The sequence below is a fragment of the Toxotes jaculatrix genome, chromosome 5 (assembly GCF_017976425.1).
Source record: "Toxotes jaculatrix isolate fToxJac2 chromosome 5, fToxJac2.pri, whole genome shotgun sequence".
Classification (NCBI taxonomy): domain Eukaryota; kingdom Metazoa; phylum Chordata; class Actinopteri; family Toxotidae; genus Toxotes; species Toxotes jaculatrix.
The window spans coordinates 7495151-7507245 of record NC_054398.1 but is presented as its reverse complement, the minus strand read 5'-3'; the positions used below and the strand labels follow the sequence as shown (position 1 = coordinate 7507245).

At 43.9% G+C, this 12095-nt stretch overlaps 2 protein-coding genes across 3 annotated transcripts in view; both read left to right on the top strand.

The window, feature by feature from the left end:
- The first annotated feature begins 5363 nt into the window (after window positions 1-5363).
- Window positions 5364-7769, top strand: LOC121181936 (intestine-specific homeobox-like). Its single transcript, XM_041038168.1, has 5 exons — window positions 5364-5598; window positions 5698-5754; window positions 5887-6035; window positions 7248-7361; window positions 7608-7769. Exons 1-5 carry the CDS (start codon window positions 5364-5366, stop codon window positions 7767-7769), a joined length of 717 nt encoding a protein of 238 aa, XP_040894102.1.
- Window positions 7770-10745: 2976 nt separating this feature from the next.
- The window catches only part of bicd1a (bicaudal D homolog 1a), a 30117-nt gene continuing 28767 nt past the window's right edge, over window positions 10746-12095 (top strand). For both annotated transcript variants that reach the window (XM_041038429.1, XM_041038428.1), the window contains exon 1: window positions 10746-10961. In XM_041038429.1, coding sequence (XP_040894363.1) covers window positions 10746-10961 — 216 coding nt within the window. The remainder of the gene's footprint in view (window positions 10962-12095) is intronic.

Below are 12095 nucleotides of genomic sequence, written 5' to 3'. Positions count from 1 at the left end.
GCCTGGACAGAAGGAACAGCGAGGTCTTTTTCATCCTCAGGGAAGAGAGGTGGCTGATAGCCCAGGGAGCACTCGAATGGGGATAAACCAGTTGCCGATGACACCAAAGTGTTGTGCGCATATTCAATCCAGGGAAGTTGCGTTGACCAGGTGGAGGGGTTGTGGGAGGAGAGGCAGCGGAGAGCGGCTTCCAACTCCTGGTTAGTCCTTTCAGTTTGTCCGTTGGACTGGGGATGGAAACCAGAGGAAAGGCTGACAGTGGCACCTAGGGAAGTACAGAAAGCTTTCCAGACTTGTGAAGTGAATTGTGGACCTCGGTCAGAAACTATGTCAGAAGGAATGCCATGGAGTCTGAATATTTGTGAAACCAGGGTGTCAGCAGTTTCACGGGCGGAGGGGAGTTTAGGTAGGGGAATGAAGTGGGCAGATTTGGAAAAGCGATCGACAACAGTGAAGATGGTGGTATAGCCGTTGGAGGGAGGTAATCCTGTTACAAAGTCTATGGCGATGTGAGACCATGGGCGATGAGGGACAGAAAGGGGTAGTAGTTCTCCAGCAGGGGGCCGATGGGAGGGCTTGTTTCTGGAACAGTTGGTGCATGCGGCAATGTAGTCCCGGGTGTCTGTTTCCAGAGTAGGCCACCAGAAATGGCTGCGAAGGAGAGAGAGAGTCCTTTAGATCCCGGGGTGACAAAACAGCTTGGAGTCATGCCCCCACTGGAGGACAGAGGAGCGTACAGACTGGGGAACATAATGCTTGCCGGGGGGACCAGTGCCAGGATCAGGTTCATCCACCAGAGCAGAACGCAACTCAGTTTCAAATGGCCATGTCAAGGCTCCTATCACGCAGGAAGTCGGCAAAATGGACTCGGGAGTGGATGGACTGGGATCTGTGTCAAATTGGCGGGACAGAGCGTCAGGTTTGACATTTTTTGAGCCTGGGCGATAAGTGATAGTGAATCTGAAGCGACCAAAGAACAGCGCCCACCGGGCCTGTCGAGAGTTTAACCTCTTAGCCGACTGCAGGTACGCTAAATTCTTATGGTCTGTCCACACCACAAAAGGTAGCTCAGCCCCCTCCAACCAGTGTCGCCACTCCTCCAAAGCCAACTTCACTGCCAGGAGTTCTCTGTTGCCTACATCATAGTTGCGTTCTGCCGGGGAGAGGCGACGGGAGAAGAAGGCACAGGGATGCAGTTTCTGGTCGGTGGAGGACCTTTGGGAGAGGACGGCCCCCACGCCCACATTGGAGGCGTCCACTTCCACAATGAACTGGAGAGCATGGTCAGGTTGGGTTAAGATTGGTGCGGAGGTGAACCGCCTCTTGAGCTGGGTGAACGCCTGCTCAGCCTCGGATGTCCACTGAAAAGGGATAGATGTGGAAGTGAGACTGGTTAATGGGGCAGCAATAGTGCTGTAGTTACGAATGAATCGGCGGTAGAAATTGGCAAACCCCAAGAAGCGCTGAAGTTGTTTTCTGTCAGCAGGAGTAGGCCAATCTACCACCGCTTGAACTTTGCTGGGGTCTGCTTGAACCTGGCCCTGCTTGATGATGAAGCCCAGGAATGAAACGGTGTCTGCATGGAACTCACACTTCTCCGCTTTTATGTAGAGACGGTTCTCCAGGAGTCTCTGCAGGACCAGGCGGACGTGTTCACGGTGCTCGAGGGGACCTTTGGAAAAGATTAGAATATCGTCCAGGTAGACAAAGACAAAACGGTTCAGGAAGTCCCTTAATACATCGTTTACTAGGCCTTGAAAAATGGCTGGAGCATTGGTAAGCCCGAATGGCATGACTAGATATTCAAAATGGCCGAGAGGGGTGTTGAATGCTGTCTTCCATTCATCCCCCTCTCGGATTCTTACCAGGTGGTAGGCGTTGCGAAGATCTAGTTTAGTGAAGATGGTGGAGCCGTGCAGACACTCGAAGGCTGAGGAGATGAGGGGTAGCGGGTACTTATTTTTGACGGTGATGTTGTTGAGCTCCTTGTAATCGATGCAGGGTCTGAGAGTTTTATCCTTCTTTTCCACAAAGAAGAATCCGGCTCCCAGGGGAGAGGAGGATGGACGGATTAAACCAGTTTGGAGAGAGTCTTGGATGTAACTCTCCATAGCCTCCCGCTCTGGCTTCGACATATTGTATAGGCGGCCGGAGGGGAGGGTGGAGCCAGGGATCAGGTCTATGGCACAGTCATAAGGTCTGTGAGGTGGAAGAGAGAAAGCCTTACTCTTGCTGAACACCTCCCCGAGGTCATGATACTCGGGGGGCACGGAGGATAGGTCTGGCGGATCTGAGGTTGCAGGTGAGAGGAGCTTCCCTGGGGGTGGTAAAGCAGAGCGTAAGCAGAACTTATGACAGTGGAGAGACCAATTTATTATCTTACCAGCTGCCCAGTCTATGTGAGGGTTGTGTGTTTTGAGCCATGGGTGTCCCAGGACCAGAGGGGTTTGGGGTGCGGAGAAAACCAGAAAACAGATCTTTTCATGGTGGTTTCCAGAGAGTACTAGGTGAAGCGGTTCTGTCTGGTGTGTGATCTTAGCCAGGTATTTGCCATTTAAGGCGCAGACGGGAATGGATCCAGGGAGAGGCTCCACCTTAATGCCTGCTTGACGAATGAACTCTGAGTCTAGGAAGTTCTGTTCAGCCCCCGAATCGACCAGAGCCCAGAGGGGAAGGGGGTGATGGAGCTGCAGGGAAGCTGGGAGCAGTAGTCTAGGGAGATTTTGGGGAAAAGAGGCAGATTGGCCCACCAGACTCCCTATTTGTACTGGTAGGCTGCTGAGTTTGGGCGAATAGGACAGGAGGAAATGAGGTGACCTGCTTTGCCACAGTAAAGGCACTCACCAGCCCGGATGCGACGCTGGCGTTCCTCAGGAGTTAACCGGGTACGACCCAGCTGCATGGGTTCCTCAGCAGGTATGACAGGTGGCTGAGCAGAGGAAGTGGTGAAGGATGGAGAAGTGCCCGACCCAGATTTGTGGTGCTCCGGCGTGGGGTGGAGCCGTAATGGCGGCCTGGTGGTGCGTTCACGTTTCCTCTCTCTTTGTCTGGAATCTAAGCGGATGGTTAGTGTGACAAGATCGTTAAACGATACTGGCTCGTCCCTAGCTGCCAGGTCGTCTTTTAGCTGCTCACATAAGCCGTTGATGTAGCCGGCTCGGAGCGCCGCCTCGTTCCAGCCAGCTTCTGCTGCCAGAGTGCGGAACTCGATTGCGTAATCGGCGGCGAATCGGGAACCCTGCCGGAGATTAAGGAGTCTTTTGGAGGCGTTAGCAGGAGCATTAGGAAGAGCAAAAACCAGTTTGAATTCTGACAGGAAATGTGAGTATGAATACCTGCTCGCCCCCACCTCACCCAGAAAGGATTCTGCCCACGCCAGTGCTCTACCTCGGAGAAGACCGGTGAAGTACGCGATCCGGCTCATATCCGAGTAATAAGTGTTCGGCTGCATGTCAAAAAACTGGCGACATTGAAGCAGGAAGCCTTTACTCTTGTCAGGATCTCCATGAAACAACTCGGGTGTGGGAACTGGCACATCCAGCTGAGCAGGGTTGGTGGGTGCGGGAACCGTGCCGCCGGTTGCCGAGGGCGGTGATGAGGAAGCGATCCGCTCGGCGAGGGAGCTCAGGATGTGGCTGATCTGAGTCACCTGTTGTCCGAGGGCATGTTGCTGTTCTTGAAGGTCCTGGAGTATCTGGTGATGGCGGCCAATGAGTACTCCCTGGGAGGAGACCGCCTGCGGGAGTTTCTCCGCGTCTGCTGGGTCCATGTTCTGGCCAGTTCGTTCTGTTAGGGCTGAGTTCCTTAATCAGGCCTGGACCCAAAAGCAGACAGGCGAGGGGAAATGGGTGTCAAAAGGTTTATTATTAGCCGTTCAGTTCAGTTAATGCAAGAGATCTAGTGGAATATGCAGGGCGGTGAAGGGATTCCTGGGCGGCGTGGCAGAGCAAGCTGGAGCAGCGAGAATCGTGGTGAGGGTATCCGGCCGGTGGAAGAGGAGTAAAGCACAGTCTAGTCACCGAGGAACATGACGAAACGAACTGGCGAGGAAGAGCTGGAATGCTGAGCCTCTTATACTTTCCTGCGAAGACTGATTGCACTCAGGTGTGTCCAATCAGCCCGAGCAGGAGGCAGGAGTGGGGAGGAACCGCCCAGGAATCCTGGAACTAAAAAACACACCAAACCACACCCACACACACACATAGAGAACAAAAGGAGAAAACAGAAAAGAAGGAAAAAAAAGCACAAACCCCAGGGCAGCAGAGCTGCCACATAACAATTTCGGGCTTCAGTTTTGACCAGTTCTTGAACTTTAACTTTGTCATACTTAATTGCTGGAGTTTCTCTTTAAGGTTTAGTGAGTCCATGCAAGTTTCTACAAGTTATACAAAAAAAAAAAAAAAAAAAAAAAAAATATATATATATATATATATATATATATATATATTTTTTTTTTTTTTTTTTTTTTTTTTTCTTAAATCGTCATAGCAGAAATAGCACAGCTGTAATTAATGAAAAATGACTTTTAACATAACGTGATCTTTAATATGATGCACAGGAAGACCGCATGTTTCTTTCTGCTAGTAAAACCTGACTGCACTGAAGAGCCAAAACCACCAGATGGAGACATACTGAACACATGAGACAATATCTCTCTCACACCACAGGGAGTCACTAACAGCTTGTATTCCCAGTGTGTCTGAAAGGTGAACCGTAGTGTGAGGGGGCATTCAGAGGCCAAGGTGATAAAGATTAGCCTTCCAATAAATCAGGTGATAAGAAAGAGAAGCAACAATTTAAATATGTTTTATAGCTGAATGTTGTCTGCTGTGTTAATCAAGCTACAAAACCACAGAGGTTTTGTTCAAGACTGGCCTTACAATGCAAGAATTTGTTCTTATCCTTGTTACAGAACAAACTAAATTCTATTAAACTGTGTATGTGTGAAGGAGTGATAAAGGCAGATAATAATATCAAGACTATAAGTTTACATATTTACAGTGAGCACGCCTTAAATTAACAGTTCTTTAGGGACACTGGGGGACAAAAAAAACTTTGACACGAATGGATGCTGATTACAAGGTTTTCCTAGAAGTATGCTGTTCCATACTGCCAGTCGCTCCTCCCTAATGATGACCATGTGATACAGGTCAAACAAGGCTGACAGGAGTGGGAGGACAACCTCACTGTCTTCACCTTGCGGAGAGTAGAGTGCAACATAGAGACCAGAAAGGAGAAGAAGAAGAAGTCAGAGAACAAGAGCTTGTGAGGTGTTCATGAAAGAAGAATTATTATTATTAGATTATATTATTTTGAGCTTCTGAAAACCAGTGAATAAAGCCTGTGCTGTAAAGGGACATCTGATGACAGAGGTGATGATGGCGGGGGGTAAATTGCTGGAAATGGGGAATAGAGGAGATATGGACAAAGACTCCTGCATGGATCAAGAAAAGGAATCTCAGCCATGTAAAAAATTATCCCATTCAATTGAGGAAATACTGAGGAGGCCCACATGTGTCAGAAAGGAGAGAAGAGTTCATCGTAACTGGTCTGTAATCAAGGAGAACACCAGAGAATCTAACCAGGACTCATGTACAGGTATGTTTTTTTTTTCATTATCCTTTTTATTAACTCCTGCAGAAAAATGATTCAAAAAATATATTAATTTTAATGTTGAAAATGTATTTCTGTCCATAGAAACTCCACAAATTAGACTACTTGAAGAGTCTCCAAAGACCACCACAGACTGCATGAGTGAGTATTATACTTTATAAATAAAAGAGGAAGATAAATCTACAAACCCTCTGTGATCCTGAGCTTCATGTTTAAATACACATGTAAATGATTCTGATGATGAAGATGACCATGACAATCATTTGTTTACAGGTCAGAGGAAAAAGAGACAAACAAGGGTCACTTTCACCCCTTTCCAGGTGCAGGAGCTGGAGAAAGTCTTCCGACAGACTCACTATCCAGACGTCAACACTAGAGAGCAGTTGGCCTCTCGCCTGCACCTCACTGAGGGCCGAATACAGGTGGGACATGCACAGTTCAGTGTTTGTGATAATTAACTGGTGGTTTGAGTGGATTAGTTAGTTTTACAAATTAAGATTTGCCGGTGTTCATTCAAATTCTTCTAACTATAAAACCAGACCACTTTAACAAACACAGTACTTTAAGATGTACAAGCAATGTTAAAGCCAAAGACCATTTGCCTATTAGCTGCTTAGGAAGCTGGGCAATTCTCATGAATTACGTTTCATTACATTTGGTCCCATCCACAAACAGTAACCACACACCGTGTCTTTATTTTGAAATTGATTATATTTACTGACATTTCTTTCCAACCATAACAGGAGTTCATAAGTCAAACTGGGGTTGTTAAGAATTCAGTGAATGTCCTCAAATAATAGGGTGATAAGATTAAATAGTCACCACTGGAACAATAGTAATGGTCTTTGGGCAGCTGCTGAAATAAAGTTTTACCTTCAAAATGATTAATGGCACATTGCAGGATAAAACTGTGCACTAAAACTGATCTACATGCTAAAAATGACTGGATCAAAATTGACCCAACTTGTTTTCTCTCATCATTAAAAAACTACCCAGGCCAAAATATTGTTTTGTTCCAATGTTGTATTACTGTTGGGTTATTTACCAAGACTAAAATGTGGACCTGAACTGTTACAGTCTTCTCTGGCTCTATATAAACTTGCATGTCAATGTGTTCATGAATGATAATGATGTATGTGTAGTTTTGTCACATGCACATTGTTTGTACGCCTAACAATACATTTGTAACTGTTTTAAGGTCAAACTTGAGCTTGTTGTGTCTTATATTAGGCCAAAATAATCAGAATCAGAATCAGTTTTATTGGCCAAGTTTGTGCATACAAACTTTGCTCTCAGGCAGTAGAGAACAACAACACAACCAACAGAACAACAACTTTGTTTTTCCTTTTTTTTTCACAAATACCAACAGTGCATTGGTGCAGTGGGTCAGTCTGAATATGCATAGTACAATCTATACACATATATATTCAGACTGTTGAAAACGGTAAACTTAATCCAGCATTGCAATGGTGCTATATTGATCCAAACAGGGTTGACTTTTAACCCAATGACTTTTAGTGTGTAGGATGATTTGTTCTCACTAGAATGTGATATTCTTCACTCTGCTGTGGCTAAGAAGAAAGTATCTGATCCTCATTAATCTTACTGTGTGTTATGTGTTATTTGTGCTTCAGATTTGGTTCCAGAACCGCAGAGCCAAATGGAGGAAGGCCGAAACTCTGAAGGACCTAGAGCTGATGACCAGACAGCACATACAGTCAGCCAATCATGAGCTGCGTTATTATGAGGTAACAAAACACTGCTGTTCATACTGTAACGTCCATATAGTGTAAGAATAACTAGTTGAAATGCAGTGTATGTGGGAATCTCCAATGAAATCACTAGACAAAACAAAACGAGTGGAAAACTGACTAAAGCATTTAATCTAATCACAAGTGATCATTCTGTATGGTTGTAACAGGGTGACGCAGTGGTTCTTTTGTGGTTTCTCAAATATTATTTCTCACTAGCATGCACTCTCTCTGCTCTGACAGAAGCCCCAGCTGCAGACGGTGTGCTGGCTGCCGTGCTGCTTACCCAAACCTCTTCAGTCGAGACTGTTCCTCAGAACGACGTCAACAGCGGCCGTGCTGACCAACACGCATTCCCCAGATTACAGGATTCTCTATTTTGATCCACTGTGGACAGACAGATAGCACCTTCAGTTTGGTTAATGACGCTATTCTGATTCTTTAATTGCCTGTGGTACAAAGATCATAATGAGTTTCTAGTGATACACAAAGTGACTGTAAACTGTGATCTGCAAATCACGATGACTGTGTATTTGATGATTTAGCTACAGGTGTTAAAAATGTGTTGTGTATACTGTAAGGCCCACCTGAAATAAAGTTTGAGTGTTAGCAACTGTGCATTTTTTTCATTCCCTAGTAAAGGGGAGATTCAGTGTTGATATCCTACTTGGCTGCTGAAACCATTAAGTTTGGGTTTCTTTGTCATGAAAGACCTTGTGATAAGTCTGTACTGATGTATTTGTACCGATCAAGGTTTGAGGACACTGCGACATGCTTCTTGGTAGAGAGCCATGTTTGCGATGTGTTATTGTACAGGGGAGCATTCAGATTTTTTCATGACACCACACTTACGTGTCAGAGATAAGATACAGCACTGCCATAAACTGTTCATCTGTTTGACTTTCTGACAACCTGTCCTTATCTTAATTTTGGCTTGTAAATTAAGGTTATTGGCAGGTCAGCAGGGAAATTTATAGAACTTGTAAAATAGGATGAAAGGGGAAAATACCAGGAGGTATTATTGAATATTGGGGCTGTAGAGATATGTAAATAGTTGAGACTTAGATGAAGTCAAAAAAACAATGTGTATTATATATAATATCTTAATTCATCTTTATTTGTTTGTTGAATCAATATTACACATAAAGCTACTGTAAATCTATATCACAACCTTCCCAGTAATAATGTAACTGCTCTCCATTCACCCTGAAACCCGTTTCTTGTAAGAGTGATATCCCTCTGTGAGAAAACGCCAACAGTGACCCGAACAGCTCACATCCCCTTTCTTTCCAAGAAGTGTTACATAGGCCATTTTTCAAATAATTACCAATTATAATAAAGATAACACAGCATCGCCTTCACTATCAACACCATAACTAACTTGACAGTACCATAACTGATTACATTTAACAGGCCTCTGAGTGCGGTTAAACTTTTCACCCCAGTCATGTCTTCCTTTATTGCATGTGTGTGCCATGCGATAAACTGTACTCCTGGCTGCAGGGGTGGGGTTAAAGGGAACAGGACAAAAATAGTTGGTGGAGAGCATCAAAAAAAAAAAACCTCAACCACACTTGTGCAACCATAATTTTATCATAAAGTGGGAAATTACAAACTGGCATCTATAGTAACGGATTTAACATGAACACATAAGTTGATGTTCATCTAGATGATACTGTGTGTGCTAGGTGTTTGCAAACTGATAGTATCACAAACCAAAACTGTACAATTTTCTTATTTCTGATTGCAGTAAAAATGCTTTTCGTGACATGGAAATGGTGGACCATGCACTCATTGTTGTCCTGATTGTTAGATGTAACACATCTGATATAAATTATAACTCTTGTAAATGTTTTGACACCTGATGTGTGGTAACTGTGTTCAAAGACAGCAGCAGATGGTTTTATTAAATTTATTAAATTTTCAATAGCATTATTGGTCAAAGGTGCTGTAAATCAATCCACACATGGTTAGTGAAGGCACCTGTCAATACTGCTTGTCTTGTATTATGTTGCACAACAGACTGTTATTACTCACAGGACTGACACAGAATTCACTTTGACAGGACTCTTTGTTATAAAAGCATGTGACAGTGACACAATGAAAGCCTCATCAGGAGTTCTCAGTATAGTAAAGGTAGTAAAGGATTCAGGGAAGGTAGTAAAGAGCTTTGAAAGAAGAAATACTACCCAAGAATGAATTTAAAGTTGTCTACTTTGAGAATTTGCTCTGTGATTGATATAATGTCTTTATATGTTCTGTGATTCATTTTGTTCTTAAAGCTCATATTTTAAAGTAGGAAGTAGGAAGATGAATGAGATGTTTGCATAGTCAACGCCCACACCTTACAGTCTCATGTAATCCAATACAACAGTTATGCTGTCTACTTTTATGACGCCTATAATGTTCAAGTTTGTTTTTTTTTTTTTTTTTTTTAGCACTGAGGTCATAGTTAATAGTGGTATTGTATTCGAATATATTGTATGTAAATAAGGTGTATGTAAATAAGAACAAAAAGTCAGAAACACCTGTTCAAAAGGTTGTAAAGGTAGAATGGATTGAGTTGTCCAGAATTGCAGGAGTGTACTACTATGTTGAATCAAAAAAAAAAAAAAAAAAAAATCAATAAATCAATAAAAGTTTCTCAACGCATTCCGGTATTCCAGCACAAACCTGATTAGTTGAACTTCTTCCATAAAACATTTATACTAGCTTCCAGACAAAGACAATAAAATATGTATCAGCTTTACAAAGATACAACACAAAACAAAAACGATGGCCGAACTAAACTGGACTTGATTTTAAGAGCTCACAAACACTAAGTTGTGCATTAATGAAGGCTGCATTCCATTTAGAGGTATCAGCTCCAAGGTCCAGATATTGTGCATGTTCACTCACTGCAATAGTTTGCTGGGACACTTGAATGGAAAACAGTCATTCTTAATAGCTTTTCCTGCAATATGAAAAGTCAAAATGTCTGCTGAGATAAATAGATAGACTGGACGGTAAACCTAAGTGTAGCGGACAGGTGGCGCCCTTGCTCCCATGAATAAGCAGAAATGATGCTCTGTGTTTTGCTGAGTGTCATACAGACAACACTGACCTAATTTTAAATAGCAAGCCTTCATCTTACAGTCGTTATGGCCGCTTTAATCCTGTTTATCTGTTATTAGGTGCTGTTGATAGCACTGCTGAGGCGGATGTAAACGCTCCTTATTTTATTTTATATTTCCATTGCCTGACTGCACTGGCTCCCAGGAGAAGGGGGGCGGATATTCAGTATCTCTCAGCCTCCGCCCGCCTCTGTGGCTCTGTCCAAAACCGTGGAGAGACAGGAGGAACCGCAGACCGACAGTGGCACAGAGAGAGAGAGAAGGGGCGATGGCCGCCGGTGGAGGATGCGGGGAATCGGTGGATCAGTACCGGGCCGAGGTGGAACGGCTCACGCTGGAGCTGGCCGAGGCGAACCGGGAGAAGATCAGGGCTGCAGAGTGCGGTCTGGTCGTCCTGGAGGAGAACCAGGCGCTGAAGCAGAAGTATGCAGAGCTGGAGACCGAGCAAGAGACTCTCAGGAAGGAGTTGGAGCAATTACAGGAGGTAGGTTGGACCGGGGTTCAGTTGCTGTTTGACAATGTGGCGAGGCAAACGCACTGCGGTCAGGTGTGTGGGATCAGCTGCATCAGCCCAGCGGGTGTCCACCTACTATGACTGATGTCTGTTTTGTTGTCTTAATATGCTCTCAGCGGGAATCTGAGCAATAGTTTAACATCACTTAAATGTAATTTAATTGAAATGGGGTTGTATAACAACATCTGTTAATAATTTAGTGTATGTTTCATCCTGTATGAATGAGTATTAATTCTTTAAAAAAAAAAAAAAAGAAAAGAAAAGTGAATAATTCATGATGTTTCTGTGCACTGACGCTACCCACAGCAGCATTGGATATTGGCATACAGAAACACCCTACTCTACCTCCCATACCAATGTGTTTCATTGTTTCAAGATTCCTTCTTTCCCAGTGTGTGTATGGCAAAAGTCATTACTTTCAAGCAACTCCATTGGGACCCTGAGCCTTTTGGTGTTTTGCCAAGTTGTTTTTTTTTTTTTTTTTTTTTTGTACTCAAGGATCTCTGGATTTTCATAGTTGTTCTTTGCATCTTGTGTGGTGGCTCAGTTTCCCATTGATCTAAATGTCACGATAAGGGTTTCCTTGAAGAATGTGCAAGGATGAAAGACATCAAGACTTACTGGGAAGATGTAGATTCTTAGCTTACACAAACACACACACACACACACACACACACACACATTTATTCATACTCCAAAACTGTGTGTTGATGTTCTTCACATCATTTGCAGCCAGCAACTTTAAAAAGTCCACATTTAAAGGCTTCAGAGAGAAGTGCTCTAGGACTCAGCCTGAATAATGAATTGACTGCGTTTCTACATTCGGTCATTAATGCAAACATGCAGATAGCAACAAGAGGAGGATGCTGACAGGGCTTCACAGCTCAAGGTCGCTTATAGAAATGCCAAGAGCCAAAGGGCTGAGAGAAGGAGGTGCTGAAGGCTGTGTTTTTTTGCATGTGTAAGTGTGAGAGAGAGAAGGGGATATTTGCTTTGTACTGCCACCTTAGAAAACCTCATCATTATTTATACAGTGTCATCTCTAATCATGCATAGACTGGTCACTTTGGTCTAAGATAGTTGTCACTCAGCCACAAGAAAATC